General features: G+C 44.4%; 1 protein-coding gene across 1 annotated transcript in view; it reads right to left on the bottom strand.

Moving 5' to 3' along the window:
* SPRED1 (sprouty related EVH1 domain containing 1) overlaps positions 1-23657 on the bottom strand; it is an 84644-nt gene extending 60987 nt beyond the window's left edge. Inside the window, exon 1 of the mRNA XM_088456572.1 lies at positions 23307-23657. Within this exon, the coding sequence (XP_088312698.1) occupies positions 23307-23329 (23 nt within the window). The 5' untranslated portion in view covers positions 23330-23657. The remainder of the gene's footprint in view (positions 1-23306) is intronic.
* Between the last annotated feature and the right edge of the window lie 1393 nt (positions 23658-25050).

The raw sequence follows: 25050 nt of genomic DNA, 5'->3' as shown, positions 1-25050 counted from the left end.
GTACCAATGATATATGCGCTTCCTGCGGGTCATTAGCGACATCGCCCATCGGCCCTACTGCAGGCCAAGGATGTCATGCTGCAGAATGCAGCATGATATGTCCCTCCCCTCCCCGTTTGACCCATCTGCAAGTGTGTATGCAGATGCCGCATGCCGGGTCCCATCGCTGGCGGTGTCGCACTGTGTACCCAGCTTAAGAAAGAGCAAGAAACTGTGCAGTTTGGCAAAACCATGTTGCACTGCTTGAGGGGGAGGGGGGGGGCAGATTTAAAATGTGCAGAGATTTACATTTGGGAGGGGTGTGTCCAAACTGATATCTAAATTTCAGTGTAAAATTAAAGCTGTCCAACATTTGTGGGCTGCATGCTAAAGCAGGCAGTATTTAACCCACCAAAATGTATGTATTTGCACCCCTTGCATTGCAGGTGCACAGTTACTTGCTCTATCTTACTCTTTTCCCAAACCTGAATCAGGCCTTTACTTTACACAATGCTGCTAATGAATCTCTGAGTAAGACGGAAGTGGCTCTTCACGATTATGCTTCAAAAAATAAATGGTCGTGGTTAGTGTCTTTAAATACATTTATTTTCCATCCCAATGTATTTTTCAAACATATTTTGTTTTTGAGTGGCATTATGGGTAGAAGATGCAACGAAAAAACATTAAATACAATTAAATGAAAATGCGATATAAAGTCAATCTCATATTTTCTCAGGAACGTATTTCTAGTGGTACCCCGATGTGTATTTCAGCCCATTATATATTTAAGCGTTTAGTATATTAGTAAAGACAGATTAAAAGTTTTTTTCCCACAAAACAAAAACATACTGGTAGTTTATTTGGATGCTGCCAAGAAAATTAACCCGATTGGACAGGTGTGTGCAGGGCCGTAACTAGGGTAGTGCGACCAGGGCCATGGCACAGGGCACCACCGGGCAGGGGGCGCTGTTTGGGCCTGTCAATGTTCCTGTTTATTATCATTCTTACTTGTAGCTTCCTCTTCCTTTATCCCCAGCATCTCCTGGCCTCCCCTATCTCCTACCTGGCCCTTTTCAGGTGCATTATCTTATGTCCCCATTTGAAAAATGGGGGGGGGGGCGCGCCAATACTATCTCTCGCACAGGGCACCAAAAGGTCTAGTTACGGCTCTGGGTGTATGTACATGTCTGTATATGTGTATGTATATGTTGTAGGAAATCTAGGTCGTAAGCAGGAGTGTAGAGAGTGGCCATGAGCCCGGGTACTGGAGGGGGCGTTGCCCAACTGGGGAAGGCATGGCCACCCTCCCTCCCCCAATTTTTTTGAAAGAAGTACTATGCTGCATTGTAGGGTGACACGAACTGTCAAGTGTGGTGGAATGGGGGGCGTGACAATTAGTGTGATCGACCCCCACCCCCAAAATACTTCTGCCCACTACCGTAGCGGCACATCGGGCACATTGACCCCTCCAGCAGCCAGGCTGGGGAGAGAGGCTGCTGCCGCTGAGCAGTAAGTCTCATTTCTCTCCCTGCCTGATGCGTCGTTGCCGCTCTGCTGCTATACAATGTCCCCCTCAGTTGTCCTCCAACATGCCTGGACCCAGGTAAAGAGTACCCCCTCTCTCTGCAACCTGGGTTGTAAGATCAACTGGGGCAGAGACTATGTGAATGACTAAATATTCTCTGTATAGCGCTGCGGAATTTGTATGCGCTGTATAAATAACTGTTAATAATAACAACGTTGGTATGGGAGAAGGAAAACCTCAGCTATAGAAGCCTGGTTATACTGGCAGTGAGGCAGTTAACCTGTAGCAGCTCTCAATGAACTGCTTATCAGTCATTTCCTGTCCAGGCCTCTCCTTCTGTCCAATGGTTAATCATTCATCCTTTGTTGCAGAAGTTTATCAAGCAGATAAAATTTGCAAACGCCCTGCCAAGTTAGGAAGCAGCCTGTGAGCGGAGCTGCGTGGGGGCAGTGTACTCCGGACTATATAGATCATTAGCAGCAGATCCTTCTCATTGTTCCTCCAGGCTTTGGTGACAGCAGCACACCGTGTACATCCCAGCTCACACCTAACACATTGTGCTCTACCCCAACAATATCACCACCTTCACACTGTCAGATCAACACACTGACAAGTAGAAGGAATGGATAAAAGCAAATAATGTGGATTAAAGATAATTAAAAAAAAAAAAAAAGTGTAATGAACAGGGATCAATATATCACTATATACAGCCACCTGCATGCAGCTCAGCTGCTGACTGGATATATGGGTCTTACCAATGCAGTGCCTAGTGTATCTGGCAAGAAAATATATCTCTCCATTTATTTTTTATTAAGAGCTATTTATATAGCCTCCCCCCCCACCCTAACACTTGTGTTAAACTGGGTGCACACGGTACGACATATCGGGCGGTCCCCACACACGTAGTGATCCGGTGGCTGCCCGCCCAATATGCCGCCCCCCTTCCCCCTATATAGATCTGCATGGGATTGTTCATCGCTTCTCCAGATCTCTTGTGACTGTACAAAGATCTGGACCAGCGATGGACAACCCCATGGGAGCACGCTGTGGACGATATAATGCCCACACATGGAACGATATAGCTGCGATATCGTTCCAATTCGTCGGATTGGCCGCTATATCGCTCAGTGTGTGGGGGTCTTTACTTGTCAGTGACAGCAGCCTCTCTCCCCAGCCCAGCACTCTCTGCTGTGTCCTGGGCAGTGGAGGGTCCAAGAAGGCTGCTAAGTGGCAGCAGTCTCACTCTGTCTGCTGTGCGGGGGAAAGCGATCGCACTGATCATCCCCCTTCTTTGCTCTGCCCCTGGTGGTATGCCCACGCCTTCATTATTTGGCCATGCCCCTTCCAGTGCCCAGGCCCCTCCCCGATCTCTACGGCCCTGGGTATAACATACAGACAGGGCCGTGGTGGGTATCAAACCTATTACCCCAGTTCTGTCAGGCAGCAAAGCTAACCACTGTGTAACCATGCTGCCCTTGTCTACATATAAACAGTGGTCAAAGAGGGCCTGTCTGCTGTGGTATGCCATACTGCCACTTTTAGTACTGCTTCAATTGTAACACTATACAGTTCCATTCACTAACATTTTCCATACCGACACTTCTGAATTTCCATTTCAATCATTGTAGATAGATAAATATGTAAATGTTTTCTTAAGCAATGCCGCTGCGTCTGTGTACCTTGGATCACAGTGACAATGTACACTTGTGCATCAGTAATTGGGAGAATCCTATGTACCTGCAATCAGAATGAAGGTAGTTGTTCATTTAGCATAGCCACACCAAAGTGATCTGACAGATGGAAAATTATGAGCAAGAGAAAAAAGTCTGCACTCTCATACATCTGCTGTAGAGAACGCACTATATAACAAAGGGATTGGTATCAAATACCGCCGGACGCTGGAAGACTGACAGTGAAGACCCCGATAGGTAAGTATTTCTACTATTACTAACCTAACCCCTCACCCCTAACCCTCCCTCTGGGGTGCCTAACCCTAACCTCCCCCTCAAGTGCCTAACCCCCCCTGTAAGGGCCTAAACCTAACCCCCCTTCCCCGCAGCCTAAACCTAAGTCTCCCGGGGGGGGGGGGGTGTGCCTATCCCTAACCTCCCCCCAGGATGCCTAACCCTAACCCCCCCCTTTCCCTAACCCTCCCGGAGGGGGCTAACCCTAACTCCCCCTCAAAGGCCCTAACCTAACCCTCCACCCCGCGGCTGTCCGCGCCCGGCTTACCTTATGCCGGACGTCGGGCTCCCGGCGTAAGTAAAATGACATGCGTCGGGATCTCCACACCTGTCATTAGACCCCTGCCGGGATTAGACAGTCGGGAAGCCGGCGGTCGGCATTTCAAAGTAAAGCTTACAAAAAAAAAACCACTCATTCTGTGAAATCATATATCCACCAAGTTCTACTATAGTGGAAAGCAACAGAATATGAAGCAGGCAGCGAGACTGAGCAATTTAAATAACAATAACATGGTGCTGAACCAATAACAATATCAGTCCTCTGATCACACAACCATATAAAAAGGTGCCGAGCTAAACTGGTTTCCAAGTTCAGCAATACAGAATGTCTGGATGGCAGGATTGGGGTGTGGCATTAGTGAACACTTTTACTAGGTGGTAGGGCAGCTTTAAACACTTGCATTTAAAGAGAACCTGTCACTTTTGAGTTTGTACAGTTTTTAAATAAAACAGACAAAGACACTCAGGATTCTTTTCCATTATAATCCAATGACCAGTGTGTGAGTCATTCCCCATATTGCGCTCAGCACTCCCGGGTGGCTAACTGCTTGCATTATAGCTTGCGGACTTTGTGCAATCTAGCTATATAGATTACTGCACGGATCTTGGGACCTGGGCAGTTATCTACTCTGAAAACGAAGGTTGGTTTTGGCGCTTTCTTTGATTTATTCGTAATTAAAAAAACTTTCCAATATTTTCTTAAAGATGTGTCAAAGAAAGAAACAATAATATAGTGTAAAAACGTAAAATGGTATTTCTTATAAGAGTTGGATGTACACTCACCCTTTAGAATCAAGTTACAGATATTGGACACAATTTTTCCTGGGGTCTTACGGTGGTTGCGGAGTGCAAAGATGGTCGGTGATTCATTCCAGATCGTCACATGTTTATATGGGGAAAAGAAGTGCAACTAGTCTCCATGGTGCAGATCAGTGTGCCCAATACAAGCCCCTACAAAGTTATGTAGTATGCTCACCTTGAATGGGATATAATGTAGGGTGATGCGGTTAACATAAATACGGCCAGGATGCCGGCTGCCGAAATCCCGATCAGCGTTAGAAGACCGGCGCCGGAATCCCGACATGGATGGAGACGCATCAACGTGATCCCGATCGTAAGTATAGCAGGGCCAGGTAGGTGTTAGCTGTAGGGGGGGGGGGGGGGGGTTAGGTTTAGGCACCCCAGGGGGGAGTTAGGGTTAGGCACCACTGGGGAGAGGTTAGGTTTAGGCACTAAGGGGGGAGGGTTAGGTACTAAGGGGGGAGGGTTAGGGTGCAGTATAGGTGAGTTAGGGGGTGAATAGGGCAGGGGAACTCTACTTACCGTTTCCCTGTCGGGACTGTAGGCATCGGGATTCCACCGTCTATTGTCAGCCGGCATCCCAACTGTCGGGCTATCATACCGATTCCTAATGTAGGCTATGGACATTTATTTTTAGAAAACTCCAATGTCAGTCGGTGTTATGTGGATGACAAGTTGATAATTGGTTGATCCCAAAATAAATTGTAGATCCAACATTCCATATGTTATAAAAAAAAAAAAAATTATATATATATATATATATATATATATATATATATATAATTTTTTCTTTTTTTTTTTCTTTAAGAAATAAAAATAAAAAGTATGTCTCTAAATTGGTGTATTTATATATACAAAACACCAAACATGCACATGAACTAATATCATATACAGGTTGAGTCTCCCATATCCAAAATGCTTGGGACCAGGGGTATTTTGGATATCGGAATATTCTGTATTTTGGAATATTTGCATTCCTTAATGAAATATCTAGGCAATAGGACCCAAATCTAAACACAGAAATCATTTATGTTTTATATACATCTTCTATACACAGCCTGAAAGTAATTTTATACAATATTTTTAATAATTTTGTGCATCAAAAAAAGTGTATGTACATGTACATTTATGTTTCATATACACTTTATACACACAGCCTGAAGGTTATTTTATACTATATTTTTAATAATTTTGTGCCTTAAACAAGGTTTATGTACACTGAACCATCAGAAAGCAAAGGTTTCACTATCTCAGTCATGCTAAAAATATTCCGTATTTCGGAATATTCCATATTTCGGAAAATTTGGATATGGGAGACTCAACCTGCACAGAAAAAAATGCAATGATATCTGAAATTTAAAAATTAAAATTAAATATTTTTAAAATACAATAAAAAAAAATATCGAATAAAAAAATGAAGGATTGAATGAGTGGAGAGTACCAATAGTGGGTACCTGGCAATGCGTTTCCAGAGCCAAAGTCTGCTTCCTCAGTTATCTACTAAGAACCCGGATCACTAAGAGGCAGTCAGAAGTTCATTTGGGGGCGAGGTAAAAAACCTTGCGCCCAATTTTGGATTATCACAGGTATGCACGCTCCCGATACCCGCGGTATCCAATAAAAAAAAAAGTGGTTGCAGGGTTGCATACTCACCCTGCTGCAGAAGACTCGGCTGTGAGTAATTAAGGACTAATTAAGCTAATTAGAAGCTTCCAATTGCTTAATTAGTCCTCAAGGGGTTTGCTGCCAGGGTGTAAGAGCAAGTCCCGCTGATTATTCCTAAAATTAACGATTTTAGGAAAAATCTGACTTGCTCTGGAGGTGAATCACAATAGCTGAGGTTGGGGGAAAAACCCAGCGCCACTGTTTTTTTTAAATCCCACCCGCAATTGGATTCCCCTCATAAGGGATGATTCTTCTGCGCATGCGTCTGAGTCACACTAAGCATGCATCCAGATTTTGTACATACAGAGTGGCAGTATAGATTTGGAGGCATGCAAGGGGCATTCCTGAATGAATGGCTGGGAGGTAACGGGGGGGGGGGGTGGATAAAAGACGCACGGAGATGTTGCACCTTATGGGAGCATCGCAGGAGTGTAGTTAAAAGCAGTTGCATATAAAAACACTGAACCACTCACATTGGAGGCCTTGGACATAGGCAAATACAAGCTTCAATGGTACATCTAAAGATGCGCCAGGCAGTATTTCAGCATGTACGGGTGCTAACAGTGACAGTCTCCATCCTTGCACATTCGGACTCACGGATATACACCAGGGAAGGACTTTGTAGCGGCATTAGCATAAAGTCGCAGATGCAAATACGGCAAAAGAAGCAGCCACGTCTGAGTCCAACTAGGAATAAGTCCCATTCAGATGTGTCCTTACACATCTGTGCTGGAGTTGCACAAAAAAGCCCCTTTTAGCGCACCAGGTCCTATAAGCCTCTGCTAACACTAACTCTTCATGAGCCTCTGCTAACGCCTACTCTGCATGAGCCTATACTAATGCTAACTCTGCATGAGCCTCTGCTAACGCTAATGCTGGCCACACACATAGCGATATTTTACCCGATCTGGCCGATTCCGACACATTGGAACGATCCCTTTTATATCTAATGGTGGGTACACACTATACAGATATATCTGCAGATGATGGTCGTTCATACACACTGAACGGCCATTATCTGTGTCTGCCCGCAGGTCCCGGCGGGCGTGGGGGGGCGTGCCCCGCCTCCTCCCCACGGCTGCCGCTGTGTGTGTGTGTAGGCGGTCTGCAGACATATCTGTCCATTGGCTATGCAGCACAGCCAATGCAATATGTCGGTGAACGCCATATCGCGGGTACACACTGGCCTACGGCCAGCAGATATATTAGCCGATCAATTGATCGGCCAATGTATCTGTCAGTGTGTACCCAGCTTAAATGCAATTTGATAGACGCGCTTGTATTTAACTAAATTAAATCTATATGGTGCTTAGCTGACCAATGCATCTAAGATGAAGATCATGTATAATAGATATCTATAAATATGGGTATGGAAATGTCAGAACTGATATCAAAAGAAATACTATAGAAACATAAAAAAATAAATGAAAACAATCAACATTTATAATGTGTCTAGGACCGGCAATGTCTGAATATACAGTGCACTCAATATATAACATAAAATGAGGGTGTTTATAGCTCTTTTTGTGAAATATGCGTGTTAGTCCAGGTCTTTCGTAACTGACAATGGGGCTGCGTCCGGAGCACCGGCTGGATTACTCACCCTACCTTTCCCTAGTGGCAGTATGAGCTGATAATTGCTGGAGTCTTGCAGCAGTTGGAACGGGCTCAGTCTGCCGTGTAAATGGCCTGTCTGACTCGTCCAGACTGTGGGCCTGATTCAGACCTGCGGGTCGATGTTTGGCCACTGCACATGTGCACGCCGGAGCCGGCTCCGAACGTGCGCATGCACGAGACCCGGCTAGCGACGGGCGCTCCATCGCTACGGGTCTCGCAGCAAAGCGGGGCAGCTGTCGATTTTGATTTAGAGCTTGCCCCATTTTGGAGGTGGGCAGTGGGGGTGGCTGGCCAAATGGAGGCGTTCCCGAAGGAACGCCTGCCGTTTGGGGGTGGCCCCACTGAACGGGTGAGCTTCCGGCTCTAACAGAGCCGAAAGCTCACTGGGGCTTGCGGGAATGAGACCCTACCACAAGGGTCTCGTCGCAAGCCCCAATGGTTGAGACCATCGCGACCATCACCTGGCCGCTCGCAAAAGCTGTGGGTGGTCACCCACAGCTAAACGAGCGGCCAGGAGGCCGCAAAAAATAATTTTAAAAAAATGCCCTGATTCAGAGCGAGCGCTCTTTTAGAGCGTCCGGCTCTGAATCAGGCTCTGTGTCCTCTCCCAGGCTCTAAGCAGAGAGCCGCTTTTTATGTTGGGAGTTCTTGCTGCCTCGTGTGCTCGTGCCCACTCTATGTTGACGGCAGTATGGGGTCCTTCGCGTTTCGTCACAGATGACTATCAAGGTGTCTGAGATGAATTTTGCCTCCTTTTATTCCTGATGGACTGTCTTAATTGGCTACTTAATTGAATCATTGGATAAACGCCTTAGATCCCTCTTTTTTGATTTTTCTTGGGAAATTATAAAATGAGGCTGTGTGTGTTATACCACAATTGGAAAAAATATATATTATAAAAATTTACTTTATTCGTTTGTGTGCAAAACATAAATTAAACGGATGTCTTTAAAATCAATTGATGTGTTCTAAAAACAAAAAAAATAGCTACAAAATGTCCCTTTATTCATAGTGTGTGCAACAATGTATACAGATTGTTGCCAGGTCCTATTAGAATGAAAAATATATATGGAAATATTTGATAAATGTAAAAGATAAGATGCATAGATATTAAGTATAAATGTTTTTATGAAGGATGTTATGATTTAATTAATAAACTGCATTCAATGAATAGATTTGCAAGGATATAGAATGAGATTAACACTGCTGATGCATTGGATGTATTCAATCAGTTCCTCATCTCCTGTGTCTGTTGATGGGGACACTGTCTTCAGACTTTTAGAAATGCTCCCAAATCAAAGTCTATGTCCAGACCTTTTGGATGGAGGGTTCCCATTTTATAAATCCATTCAGTTTCTGACTTTGAGATTCTTTCTAGATACTGACCCCCCTCTCCAGTCTTTTTCAATTTTCCGCTTAAGTCCACACCTAAGCAAAGTGTAGTTCTTACAGGTGCCATCCATATACGTGAAGCACAACAAAGGTAGATGCAGATAAATAGATAAAAACTGAATAATGACAACTTTTAAATGCCACCATATTAAAATGACCAGATTTCTACTTACACTGACAGTCTGACACACAAAAACAATACAAGTGACCGGTAAGGAATTATCTCTATTGAGGACAATGGAAGGCTTGTTTTCTAACATGGCACATTTGCTAGAGATGTGCAGAAACAAATGTTTGGTTGCTATGGGCTTCAGTACATTATTCTATCTTCACCAGCTTTTTTCAACACTGAATACTATTATTTAAAACCATAATTTTGAATTACCTATAGTATATAGGCAATGCAATGGTTTAAAGGGTTTGTTACATTAGTACAGTACGGGGCAAATTAAGTGAGTTTTTAGAAGTGGAGATGTTGCCCATAGCAACCAATCAGATTCTAGCTGTTGTCTTCTAGAAGGTGCTAGATAAATGTTAAGTAGAATCTGATTGGTTGCTGTGGGCAACATATCCACTTCTAAAAACCCACTTTTGTAAAACTTACCCCTACATATCTATTCAGAAGAAGTCTATTTAGATAATCAATACTGTAGTTCCTAGTATACCTGGAACAAACACTAATTTATGCCATTATTTTAATGGGTACCGGGAACCCTATACATTTTTTCCTATGTAAAGCCCGGACAGCCAGGCACTAGAACAAGAGATCATGCTCTGAAAATGGTGGGTATTAAGTATTAAGAAAAGAAAAATTTACTTTCCAGAATGGGTTAAAGTAGCCCAGAACCTACACACAGTGGTGGGAGGACATACTGTGTGCCGGAACTAATGACGCAACTGTCCACCTCATGCCTCTGAGATGTCACTAGTTACGTGTAAATAATTAAGTCTGAATATTTGCTTCAGCACATGAAATGTTTGTCTCAATTCTGTTAATCACCATCACTCCAAATGCATTGCTGCACAGGTTTTAGTCATGACAAAGAATCTGGAAACGGTAGAGTTAACTAAGCAAATAAAGATGAATCAAAAGACTGACCCACAACCAGAAACATATGAGCAAGTAATCAGATGGGGGAGAACATCCACCCACACATGTGCAGCCAGGCTGTGCTCAGCCTCACAGCAGCTGCTATGTTTTCAGGAACTGTATCACAGGCTGAGACTACTGACTCAGTGCTAACACTCACTACCTCCTCTCTCCGCCATCACCAAGACTCAATCATTCAGCCAGCCCCCAGCACTTCCCAACACTGGAAGTCATGCAACCAGCGAGACCACAGGAACGGAAAACAGGAAATGAAATCTCCCACTATAAAACTAGACCCACAGAACAGTCTACAGATCAGGCACGTCATATTTACTTCAGCTGAATACATTATTACTTTCCACCAAATTTAAAGTGTTAGCAATCAAATGTTGAACAGTGCAGTTCAGCAGTATGGGTTAGTCATAACCCTTTTCCACCAAAAACCCAGCTCCAACCCGGAAACCCCCACAAACTGAACACAGGTCGGAGCCAGGTTTTATACCCTTATCAAACCGGAGGCTGGACCCGGGTTATTCCCGAGTCCAGCCGTTCACACCAGACCAAGGTCTTGGGGCATTACAGTGGACGCTTGGAGAGGAGGTCATCTCCAAGCATTACTGAAGCCGGCCAATCTGCTCGTTTGAGGCATTACCTTGGTCATTGTGACCCAGGTCATGCTGTTCACACCGCTTTGTTACCTGGATCCTAGACCCTTTTACACCGAACGTTAACCTGGGTTGCCCTGGCAATAACCTGGGTTATTTGTTTGGTGGAAAATGGGTATGACATGGGTCTTCAACCTTAAAATGAGTGACTGAAGTTCAAACATATTTGTCATCTAAACAAGCAGGGTGTCGATAATTTTTATATTCAGTTTATCAATACCCTAAAGCTAGGAACACCGTGGGCAATAATCAGGTAATTCAGTCAATTCTCCGCTGGTTTATCTGATTATTGCACAGTGTGTACATAGCACCTAGGGCCCATCAGGAGTGCCGAACGATACAGTATTTCATGATGGCATAATGACGTGCAGAGAAAGCAGCGTGTACACGTTCGGTCAGACAACGATCTTGAGGGACATTCTGTGTAGTGTGTATACAAGAAATAGCTGAAATGATCCAGAGAACATCCTATAAGAAAGAAAAAAATCTTCCTCTTATCTTTCAGATGCATACCTAGCTTTAGAACTATAGTGGCATCGCTAAGACCTCATCCCTAAATTATGTCACTATTTCCTAGTCCATTTATAGGATGCAATGTCATGGCTATTGGTGCAACCTACAGAATTGCTGCCTGCACTGTGAGTAGACAAAGGCTACACTTTTAGACTCCACTAAATATGCAAAACCCAGCCTCACACATGATTGTTTCTCCAAGAACTCATCGATGACTCCTCAATGCTGTGACATTTAAAACTCTTAATCAAAGCCCAAAGAATTTCCTAATATGGTGAGAAAGAATGTTAACATTTCCTGCACAACAAGACTAAATAGCACACAGCATTTCCCTTGGGCCTTAACTTAAGCAGTCTATGAAACTGCAGTCTGGTAGCAAACATAAGCATCACAAAGAGAAGATGGAGGTATTGCATTCTAAGCTAAAAGCACAAAGAATAAAATGACACTAAAGACTGCAAAAAAGACAATAATCAAACACTTCCTTCATAGAGTATGAACACATATGTTTGATCTAAGGAAGACAAGCAAGAGCGAGTACAGCCAACTAAAAATGGTTCTCTAACAAGTCTGTATTTTTTAAAACAGATCATATTTTGGTTGCCCTCCAAATCCTCATGACTGAGACAACTGTCTCCATTTTCCCCACATTATAGGGTCACCCATGATTGCAGGCAGCCATTTTTAAACAGCTTGGAAACAATTATGTAAAAGTTAGGAGGCAGTCTGACATACAGTCAGGTGCATAAATATTGGGATATTGACAGAATTTTCATATTTTGGCCTCTATTCTCCACTACAATGGCTTTGAAATGAAACAAACAAGATCTGCTTTAACTGCAGACTTTCAGATTTAATTTGAGGGTAATTACATCCAAATCAGGTGAACGGTGTAGGAATTACAACGGTTTCTATATGTGCCTCCCACTTTTTAAGGGGCCAAAAGTAATGGGACTATCAACTCAAAAGCTATTTCATGGACAGGTGTGGGCTATTCCCTCATTATTTCATTATCAATTAAGCAGGTAAAAAGGTCTGGAGTTGATTCTAGGTGTGACATTTGCATTTGGAATCAGTTGCTGTCGACTCTCAATATGAGATCCAAAGAGCTGTCACTATCAGTGAAGCAAGCCATCATTAGGCTGAGAAATCAAAACAAACCCATCAGAGAGATAGCAAAAACATTAGGAGTGGCCAAATCAACTGTTTGGAACATTCTTTAAAAGAAAGAACGCACCGGAGAGCTCAGCAACACCAAAAGACCCGGAAGACCACGAAAAACAACTGTGGTGGATGACAGAAGAATTATTTCCCTGGTGAAGAAAAACCCCTTCACAACAGTTGGCCAAATCAAGAACACTCTCCAGAAGGTAGGTGTATATGTGTCAAAGTCAACAATCAAGAGAAGACTTCACAAGAGTGAATACAGAGGGTTCACCACAAGATGTAAACCATTGGTGAGCCACAAAAACAGGAAGACCAGATTAGAGTTTGCCAAACAACATCTAAAAAAGCCATTACAGTTCTGGAACAACATCCTATGGACAGATGAGACAAAGATCAACTTGTACCAGAGTGATGGGAAGAGAAGAGTATGGAGAAGGAAAGGAACCGCTCATGATCCAAAACATACCACCTCATCAAAGAAGCATGGTGGTGGTAGTGTCATGGCCTGGGCATGTATGGCTACCAATGGAACTGGGGGCCTGATTCAGAGCCGCTCGTAAGCTGCCGCTCGTTCGCTCTGAGCGATGTTCGCACAACTGCGTATGGGTCGTAATGCGCATGCGCCAACCAGTCATTGCGCTCAGAAATCGAGCGCTCGCAAAATAGCGAGTGCCTGCTAATTTGAGTGACAGGATGAGGCGTTTGTGGGGAAGGTGCTTGAAAACGGGGAGTGGAGATCCGAACGCAGGCGTGCCAAACGGTCAAAACGGGCATTTTAAGGGTGTGCATAATTAACAAAGCAGCGTCATCGTCGTCACTTGGTTGTTTCTTAGCCTGAACTGTTCGCATGATTGCGGTAGGAAAATCCAACCACAAGCACTGCGAGCAGTTCAGACGCCTTTCGATGTACTCGATTAATGAAATAAATAGCGGAGATGACGTATGATGCGAGCGGCCAGGGGGCGTCTTTACAAAATAGCGTTCGCTCGCTCAGACATAGAAGCGTCAGACCGCAAAGAGCGAGCGCTCAATTTAAATAGCCGGCCCCTTTTTCTGAACGAGCGAGCGCAAATAGCGTCCGGCTCTGAATCAGGCCCTGGTTCCCTTGTATTTATTGATGATGTGACTGCTGACAAAAGCAGCAGAATGAATTCTGAAGTGTTTCGGGCAATATTATATGCTCATATTCAGTCAAATGCTTCAGAACTCATTGGACGGCGCTTCACAGTGCAGATGGACAATTACCCGAAGTATATTGCAAAACCAACCAAAGAGTTTTTTAAGGCTAAAAAGTGGAATGTCATGCAATGGCCAAGTCAATCCCCTGACCTGAATCTGATTGAGCATGCATTTCACTTGATGAAGACAAAACTGAAGGGAAAATGCCCCAAGAACAAGCAGGAACTGAAGACATTTGCAGTAGAGGCCTGGCAGAGCATCACCAGGGATGAAACCCAGCGTCTGGTGATGTCTATGCGTTCCAGACTTCAGGCTGTAATTGCCTACAAAGGATTTGCAACAAAGTATTAAAAAGTGAAAGTTAGATTTAGGATTGTTTAGTTTGTCCCATTACTTTTGGCCCCTTAAAAAGTGGGAGGCACATATAGAAACCGTTGTAATTCCTACACCGATCACCTGATTTGGATGTAATTACCCTCAAATTAAATCTGAAAGTCTGCAGTTAAAGCACATCTTGTCTGTTCCATTTCAAAGCCATTGTGGTGGTGAATAGAGGACAAAATTTGAAAATTCTGTCAATGTTCCAATATTTATGCACCTTACTGCATCTACAAGCTAGTTTGTCATGTTAGGTTTAAGCCATAGATTGGAATTTGGATAGGTCCACTCAAGTTTCTGGTGCATTGTTCTGCAGGTCAGTTGGGGTTCTTTTCACCGGGATATTGTTACCTGGGGTGAGGATACTGGGCTTATGTTTCATTCTATAACTCTTAGGGGGGTATTCAATTCAGCCCGATGGTAAATAGCCGCGGGAGGGAGCTCCCGCAGTTATTCAATTCAATGCGCTGTTTGGGCGGACAAAGGATTTCTTCTCGCACCCCCCTGGGGATGCGAGGAGAAATCCGACAAAAGTGCCGGGCACACCGCTGTTTGCCGGCTTAGTGCGGGCCCGGCACTTTAGTCAGAGAATGCCGGTTACCGCACCTTAACCTTAACCCAGGTTAAGTTGTGAGAACCGGCATACTCTGACTTACCTGCTTCCCGACAAGGCACACAGCACATTGAATTGAATAGCTGCAGGAGCTCCCTCCCGCGGCTGTTCACCATCGCATGGAATTGAATTCCCCCTTTCAGTGCTAGATGGGTCAGCCTGCAAATAGATTTGCTGAGGGTACCTGGATCATCTAATGGAGTTGGAATCAGTTTGTCACACTGGATAATAAGTAACAAAAGTTAAAGAGTTCTCCATAAAAAAACCTACTAAACAACCTGCCCTTAAGGAGCTACAGTCACTGGTGCCATTTGCTGACCCCAACTCTCTGAGCCAGGTCATTCATGCCTCTGCCAATGACAAAGCTCAATGTCATCCTATTTTTGTCAGGTCAACAAAACAGCAAGGCCCATGGAGACATGGAAGACCTACTGGACCAGCACAACATGAGCTGGAAAACCTACTCAGTGATGCACCAATGAACCCTACCATTTATGCCTGGCCTGGTTCTGATGGTGGTGGGTCTGTTACTAGGAAGTCTCTATATAAAAGGTGCCAATACACGGTGCGATGCACCGTGTAGGGCGACTGCCGATTTGTCGGTAGACGGATCGTGCTGTCACCGCTGGCAATCGTGCGGTCCCCGCTGACCGCACGATATGCCGGCTCCCTCCTCCTCCATTTGAATGGGATCGTACATCGCATCCCAGATCAGATGGTTCTGCAGGAAGATCTGGGGATGCGATGTACGACCCCCTGGGAGCGCGCAGCACGATATCAGGTACGACATTGTGCCCATACACGGCACGGTATAGCACCTATACCGTGCCGATCCGTCGGATCGGCACGTATATCGTGCTGTGTATGGGGACATTTCAATGTATGTAGGCTTTGTTGTAACTACGTGGGCAACTGCTAGCAGAATGTCTGCAGAGTCTTGACCAGCAGTTGATGCACCTCCCTGGGGTCGCTGCTGGTGGATTTGGGTGTCCCCATTGTCACAAGTGTTAGTAGCTCACTTAAGGAATTTACCTAGAAAACCTAGCTGTGCCCTAAGAATTCACCAGGCTGCATTTAAGGACAGTAAACACAATATTTACAGAAATGATATTATATTACATATATATATATATATATATATATACACATACATACATACACACACACACACACACACACACATATACACATATACACACACACACACACATACACACCGATCAGCCATAACATTAAAACTCATATTGTGTGGTTCCCCAAAACTGCTCTGACCCATCAAGGCATGAACTCCACGAGACATCTCAATGTGTCCTGTGGTATGTGGCACCAAGACCTGCAGTGAGCAACATATTCTCTAATACCCTTTTCCACCAAAATCCCGGGTATGTCCCAGGATTTGGAACACGGTTCAAAGCCGGGTCAGACCCGGGATTTACCCCATTCCTACTGCGGCTCTGTTCACACTACACTACGCTTGGAGATGATGTCATCACCAAACCCCGGAAACTCCAGCTCTCCCCTGAAAGCCAGACTGATGCGGACCAGCGACCAGGGGAGGGGGTCCTTCCCCTGGTCGGGTGACAGGAGTCCTTCCTGGGGGGTCCTTTTGGGAGGCTGTAATGTCACAGCTGTCGCCGGGGAGACGGGCAGGAAGAGATTACAGCCTCCCTGTATGAAGCAGGATTGGTCCGGACTATACGAGGCAGCTGTAATCTCTTCCTCCCTGGTGACAGCTGTCACAGACAGCTTTCGAGTAGCACCCAATCAGCATGCGGTAAAGGGGTCCCAGGTCGGAAGACCAGGGTTACCCGTTTCCACTGAGCTTGACCAGGGTTTTACCCGCGTAAAACTCTGCTCGAAACCTGGGAAGAAATGCTGGGTCAATTGACCCAGGATTTTTTCCTACTTGCCTTTTCCACTGATCCGCTACCCTAGTTGACACAACAATAACCCAGGTATTTTGGGCAGTGTAAAAGGGGTATACGTTGCAATATGGGGCCCTCATGGCTCGGACTAGTTTTTCCAGCACATCCCACAGATGCTCGATCAGACTGAGATCTGGGGAAGTTGGAGGCCAAGTCAATACCTTGAACTTTTTATCACGTGTCTCAAACCATTCCTGAACAATTTTTACAGGGCACATTATCCTGCTGAAAGAGGACACTGCCATCAGGGAATACCTTTGCCATGAAGCAGTGGTTCTCAAACTCGGTCCTCAGGAGCCCACACAGTTCATGTTTTCCAGGTCACCCAGCAGGTGCACAGGTATATTCATTAACTCATTGACACATTTTAAAAGATCCACAAGTGGAACTAATTATTTCACTTGTGATTCTGTGTGGAGACCTGGAAAACATGCACTGTTTGGGGTCTTGAGGACTGAGTATGAGAACCTGTGCCATAAAGGGTTGTACATGGTTCTGCAACAATGTTTAAGTAGGTGGTACATGTCAAAGTGACATCCACGTGAATGCCAGGAACCAAGGTTTCCCAGCAGAACATTGTCCAGAGCATCACGCTGCCTCCACCGGCTTGCCTTCTTCTCAGTGTGCATCCTGGTGCCATCTCTTTCCCAGGTAAACGACACACATACACCAAAGCATGAAGTAAAAGAAAACGTGATTCATCAGACCAGGCTACCTTCGTCTATTGCTCCATGGTCCAGTTTGGACGTTTACATATCCACTGTAGGTGCTTTTGGCGGTGGATAGGGATCAGCAAGGGCACTCTGACCAGTCTGAGGCTACACAGCCCCATACACAGCAAGCTGCAATGCACAGTGTTTTCTGGCACCTTTCTATCATAGCCAGCATAAATTTTTTCAGCAACTTGTGCTACATTAACTCTTCTGTGGGATAGGACCAGATGGGCTAACCTTCACCACTCGCGCATCAATGAGCCTTGGGCGACCATGACCCTGTCGCCGTTTCCAAGTTGTCCTTCCTTGCACCACTGTTGGTAGGTACTAAGCAATGCTTATTGTTTGTGCCGCTGGGCGTGATTGCTGCGGGCGGCCATTATTTCTGCTCGCACCCACCTTAGGTATGCGAGCAGAATTCCACCCAAAGCTAGGCTTTCGGGTGCTGAAATGGATAATCCCGGTGCACTTGGGTGTGACATGCACTGACGCCCATCAGAAAAACAATTGAATATCGCTCATGGAGCGTCTATTACTTATAGGTACCCAAAAACAATTGAATCCTCCCCCCCCCCCAAAAGCCTTGTGAGATGTCAAAATCTGTACCTTGCCTCTCCTTAGTCAAGGCAATAAATAGGGTTCCAGTACTTGCTGATTCGCAAATGAAAATTTAGGAAGTAATCAAACATTTTGCATTTTGAACTCTATTGCAATTATCCTTCAGTGAAATATGTATGGCATAATTGCAACAACAATAAAATAATATTTTGGCTTATACTAACTTCATATTATCCAAATTATGCAACAAGTTTAGTTCAAATGTTGCTCCAAATATATGACACACACATTCCATGGCAAGTCTATTTCAATGTGCAAAATGTTTCACACGTCCACCGTAGTTTAATACCACAGTATAGTATGTAGCTGCACCTCTGTTCCCACCTGTGCTTTTATATCTTAGTTATTCACAGATAGGGGACTATTGCATGCACTAACACCTCATCACCAGAAGGATGTTTTGTTTTGTTTGTGGCCGACACCTCTTTGCAGAGGCTGAGTGGCATCTGCCCTCATTAATAAAACTGGAGAGCACCCATGTGCCGGCCCCTCCTCCCGCAGACAGAAGTGCATCTAAATATAACACTCCATGTTCATGAATGAGCCCCTGCACTAGTCCCGGGACAACCCTCCGCAGCTCTGTGCACAATGGCAGGCTGCTGCTCCCTGTGCTGCAGTCAGTGTGCTCTGTGTGAATGGTGGTGGGGACACACATACAGGTATTTTATGAATGGAGGAAGGGGTCACGTGACACCCGGGCCTCCCTGCGCTGATATTTCCCACATAGCTGTGTCAACAAGAAAGGGAGGGGGAATGGAGGGAGGGAGAGGCCAGGAAGGAGGAGGGAGGGAGGGAAAACAGGAGGAGGAAGGAGACAGCGAGAGAGTAAAAGATAGGGAAGGAGAGACTCAGACAGATATAGATAGAAGATAGATATCTCTAGATCACACACAAACACATATAAGAGGGTCTATTTATTATCTCTTCATTTCTACAAAAGTAGAGTAGACCTGCTCTTGTAGAAATTAAGTATCACGGCTATTCATTACAAAAGGTAATACAGGAGATATCACGGACCCTTCACTCCCGAACTGGTCAGGCACCACCATACAATAGTATGGGGACCTAAAATCATCAATGTGCGAAAATACTACATTTTTGGAACTTGACAACGGGAACCTACACCATGCACCCATGGGAAGAAGATCCGGGTTGCGGATTCCTCCGCAGGACGTCAGCTTCTTCGTACACATGTGTGAACCCAGTTCACGCATGCGCACTACCACTGTCGAGTCAGAGTAGCATTAGAGATTGTGGGGACAGCTGAGTAGACAGCACCCTCACCCTGATCGTGTAACTAAGAGATTACATCTATCACACATCTATATCTCACACGTGTATGTATATATATATATATATATATATATATATATATATTACACATACACACACACACACACACACACACATACACGGGTCACATTATTATGACCAGCAGCTAATAGCCCGAGTAAGCGCCGTGTGCAGCATGGACAGCAGCTAGACAGGCTGGGAGTGACTCCATAAAGATGGAAGGTGCTGGTAGGTTGGCAAAGGCATCTGGAGCCATGCTGGCTGCAGTGCATCCCACATCTGCTGGAGGGTGCATGGTGAAGTATCCATAGAGCGAACACAATGGTAGAGGTGCTCAATTCGGTTCAAGTTCGGGGAATTAGGGGGCCAGTGAAGTACTTGGAAGTCTTGGTCATGCTCATCCAACCACTGTCAGACATTTCTAGCCATGTGACATGTCGCATTGTATTGCTGGAAGATCCCATCCGCCTCAGGGAAGACAATCAGCGTGTATGGGTGTATGTGCTCTGCAAGGATGGATTCATAACCAAATCAGTTGAGGATACCTTCCGCATGGATGAATGGGCCCAGAGAATTCCATTAAAACATTCCCCAGACCATAACACTGCCACCACCAGCTTATGTTCTTCCAGCAATGGTTGCAGGGTGTTTGTTCTCAGATGTTTCTCGCCTGACACGCCAACGTCCATATGTTCGATTAAGCAGAAAACGTGACTCTTTGGAGAAGACAACCCTTCGCCAATCAGCAGAAGTTAAAATTCCGATATAGATGTGAAAATGTAAGCCTTTTCTGCCAATGCACCTTCGTTAGCATAGGTGCAGTGACCATCCGTTTGCTTCTGAGCCCCATATGCAACAGGGTTCAGCGAATTGTCGTTTTAGATACACGTCTGGTGGCCTCCAGGTTCATTTTGACGTCGAGCTGCTCCACTGCAGCATGTTGGTAGGCTCTCACGTACCTTCGCAGCCAACGTTCACCTTTCACATCAATGGCACATGGTGCTCTGCAGTTTCCACGTCGGTTATTCGCAATGGTGCCATTTGTCCACCACTTTACCACTACAGCACGTGAACAGTTGACAAACTGCGCTGTTTCAGAAATACTGCCACCCTTGGCCCGAAAGCCAATAATTATTCCTTTTTGCAACTCCTATAAATCGCCCATCTTACCCATAACAGCAACGAGTGATATGTGTGCAGATGGCCTATTGCACACCTTATATACCCACCAAGCCAGCGCATGGCACGTGACGTACTTCATGGGCTACGCGCTGCCGACGTCAAATGTAGGAGGTGGTCATAATAATGTGACTTGACTGTAAATATATATATGTACACACACACGGATATGTTGCAAAAATCCCTAAATAAACAGAATGGTATAAAAAGAGGAATCACTTTCTAGCTTGGAGAACAATGAGACACTCTGTCTGTAATAGGATATGCCATTGTGACATGGTGAACAAGTATGTGTAGTACAGTAGTTCATCCCACCTTTTCTCATTCTTACCAATGCTTCCCCTCTCCTCCCCCTTGCTCGTTACAACCCATTTACTATTATTCCCTATTTATGCAGCCATTGCACCCCTGCTGCACCCTGCCAGAGCATGTAAAGGTAATATATAGCCAGGGAACAATTTATGAATGGGATCCTGCTATGCAAATGAGGACAATTCACAAAACAGCAGCACAACATGGCCGCTGAGAGCACTGGGGAGAGAAGAGCACAGCACAGACAGCCCAGTATGCTGACATTTCATCATCAGGAAACAGCACACTTATTACACACAACAGCACAAGGTACCCAGGGATTGAATATACAGATAAAGGCAAAACGGGAGCCACCACAGAACAGGGCACATGGGAAGAGGGATATTTAGTCCTTATGTACAATAGTTTCTGCCAGAAACAGGGCTTAGCAGGGAAAGTCACTATAGTACTGACATTTTATAGCATAAGCCCAATTGTACAAAGCACAGAACTCAACCTACTATTTCAATCACAACATATAAAACACCACATCAACACGGAGTAGAAAATATAACTGTAGGTGTAGTTAAATTGGGAACCACAAGCAATAAAATGTCAAAAAAACATATTTAAAAATAGTATAATGCAGAAATAAACACAGATCACAAACAAATCTGCTGTTTCACAAGGACATACTACCAACTATCACATCACATCACACAATATAATAATTCTTTAATACCCGGCATGTGTGATGTGTACATGCAAAAAACACACTACATTAGAATACATCACATTTACTAAATAATTTAGCATATACAGTATATCTACAAAAAAAAGAAAAGATAACCGCAACATTTCAAATGCATGTGAATATACACTGAAGATTAAAAAAAGCATAAGGGCCCCTGAAATTATCTATTCCTAAAGGCAGCTTGAACAAATTACTATTCTGCATGTTAGACTCAAGAAGCAATGTAACATGACTGGATGAGTCACGCAGCACCCAGCAACACACCAGTGCGAACTTAACATGCATGTATGAACATTTGCACATGCATGGATTAACAAAACACACAAATGCACTGTATTTAAAGACATATCGACAAAGATGAATAAGAAAAGAGCATACACTTACATGTTTAAAAACACAAAAAATGTACAGTAGATATCCCAAATATTCTTCATGCATCCTGGAAATACACATAGTTCGATAGGTACAAACAATTCAACATCCAGCAAACCATACAGAATAATAAATGGTGTATGCAAACCTGAATTAAATATTCAACCGATTCACAAAACACATAAGGGCATCTTAAATGTAAACATATGGATGCCCCATGTACATTGAATGTAAATAAAGAGACATGTTCTAGAATGTACATGCACAGTCGACAGACTTAAAAACAGGTCATGTACTCCAAACATAGGGTGTCAGGTAGGAACATATGGCGCATTGCTAAATAGTGCACTATATTTTGCAGTTTTGTGCACAGTACAAAATTAGTTGAAGCCAAAGACCTCTAAAGCTGTCTAATGTATTTACGCAGTTGGTAAACATTGAGTACAAGCTTTCAAAATTCATGGTATTCGAAAAGTATAAAATCCCTTTATTAAAAGTGAAACAGGTTTCTGTTTTGCTCTATCTTATGCCACCACGAGCAAATGGCACTGTTTAAAGTAGTGAACAGCGGCACATCAATGGTTTTGCCCACTCTGATCAAGCAAAAAAAAAGGTATTTCCCTCAATAAGATATATTGCGCAAATAAATTGCTATAAGAAAATGTAGGTATGTTATGACTCCAAAATTATATTATGATACATACACAGCACCCAATCCACCCATAAATACATAATTAAGAACATAAAAGTGCTTCATCATAAAAGATACCATTTTGCCACGCTAATCCATGTTACACAGCACAGACCCTAATGCAACAGGCGCATTAATTTTCTTGATGTCACAAGTGGTGGGAAACAGCCCTGGCGCTTCAATGTGCCACTCCATCAGGCCATATATGACACCCATGAAAATCCTATATAGAGATATGTCAAGTAACAGAATCATGGTCTATGAACAAGACCTGTAACAGATGACAAGTTTTGTACCACATGTGTATGTGACACTAAACCACATACAAAATATCTCCCTTACATGTGATTCATAAAAGCACAATGCAAAATGCAAGCCATACATATCTGAACTAAAACCACTGTGTACATATATAGCTATATACAGTGTGCAGCACCTAGCACACATTGCAACAGGCACAATATACAGGCAAACAATCTGAAAAGAGTACAATGTGTACATTTGTGAGATAAAGGTACAGAACACGCAATAGACAGGCGTAGTGTGTGTGATATATATATATATATATATATATATATATATATATATATATATATGTGTGTGTGTGTGTGTGAGGCAGGCCCAGAATACAGGTGGTACTTACTCTGGCTCCTGCTCGCCACTCATTGTCGCCCCCCTCACCGGGCACCGATCCGGAGCTGCATGCGCACGGCCGGGGCGCTGGGAGTCTCCCGGGAGAGCCGCATGGTGATCAGGGATAGGCTCCGGATAGGGATCGAAGAGTTACCCGAAGAGGACACCTTCCTACAGCAAGCAAGCACACCCGGGCACACAGCGGGGAACCGTCTCCAAGCCGGGCCAATCCTGCAGCAAGCATCCAGCGAGCGCCCCCACCTCCCTGCGCTGGCCGGGCTCTCCTCCTCCCTCCTCATTCCCCTCCTTCCACCGGGGTGGGAATAGGGAGGCTGCTCCTGCTGTACACAGAGCACACCACCACCATATGTACAATACATTTATTACCACCACCGAGTACATGCACGTAGGGACTCCTGCTGCTGAGCTAACTGAGTAACTGCTATGGATAATCTCTAATGTTGTCACACAAGTTGGAGGATAAAAACGCTGATTGCTTTGCTTGTACAGTCTCTATTACACATCTCTGAAAACCTAAACTAGAAGAAATATTTATTCTTCAAAACCATTCATCATTTTGTAAAATAATACTCAAGCACAGTAATAGGCAACCTGATACACTGCAGGGAACCTATGGGAAGCCCTACAACCTCCAAAAGGGCTGCATATTACCCCCAAGCTCAGAAATAATTTGAAACTACATTTAATAAAACAAAAAAGACGCCTCTCTGTAAATCTGTATACAAGCTTTTTAGTTTAGAAATGTGAAAATAAAGGAGGTATTAGCTGGGGTGTGCAAGTTATGGTCAGAGGCCCCCAAGCGGCAAAAGACAGCTTGTTGCCCAACACCTCTCTAACATCTTATACCTCTTTTACACCAAAGTCCCGGGTCTGACCTGTGATTTGCAACACGTTTCCAACCCGGATCAGACCAGGGACAGACCCCTTTCACACTGCGGCGCCAATCCGGGTTATGCCCGGGTCGGCAGGGACCTGGGCCTCCCGGCAGATGATGCTTGGAGATGATGTAATCTCCAAGCTCCACTGAAGCCAGCCAATCAGGCAGCATGCGGCACGACCCAGGTCACGATAACACTGCATGGTGACACAGGATCGACCCGTGCCCAATCGTGCAATATAGCCATGTTGGATCCCCGGATCACTGGACCTGGGTTGATCCGTTTACACTGACAAAAATCCCAGGATGATGCGCGTTCACGACTTCACGTGCAAAAACCCGGGATTTTCATGTCAGTGTAAAATGGGTATAACTTAGTGGTTCCCAAACTGGGTGTCATGGCACCCTGGGGAGTCGCAGGTCACTTGCAGGGGTGCCACGGGTTGGGGCTCAAGGATCAAATCAAATTATTTATAGTCAATGTTATCAGCAAAATCAATGCTGGTGGCTGCCAATCATAAAATATGTGGACAAACAGAAGTGCCATCCTGTCCACGACCACATAGCTGAGCCTAAGGAAGACAGGTAACACAATTTACTTAATTGAATAATTTTGCTTAATTTCACAATAACAATCTTTTGACCTAGAAGTGCCGTTAATAAATTGCTGATACTATAGGGTGCTGTGATTCAAGAAAGTTTGAGAATCACTGATCTAACTTACGGCGAATACACACTGGACGATTTTTATTAACGTTATGAATGATAACGATATATCGTGTATATGAACTTAACGACTAACGATGCGTGCTCCCGCGGGTCGTTAACGATATCCCCAGTCGTCTGTACATACAGC

The sequence above is a fragment of the Taudactylus pleione genome, unplaced genomic scaffold, assembly GCF_031769625.1.
Source record: "Taudactylus pleione unplaced genomic scaffold, aTauple2 ptg000707l, whole genome shotgun sequence".
NCBI lineage: Eukaryota > Metazoa > Chordata > Amphibia > Anura > Myobatrachidae > Taudactylus > Taudactylus pleione.
The sequence above is the reverse complement of the archived record's forward strand: the minus strand, read 5'-3'. Positions and strand labels throughout refer to the sequence as shown.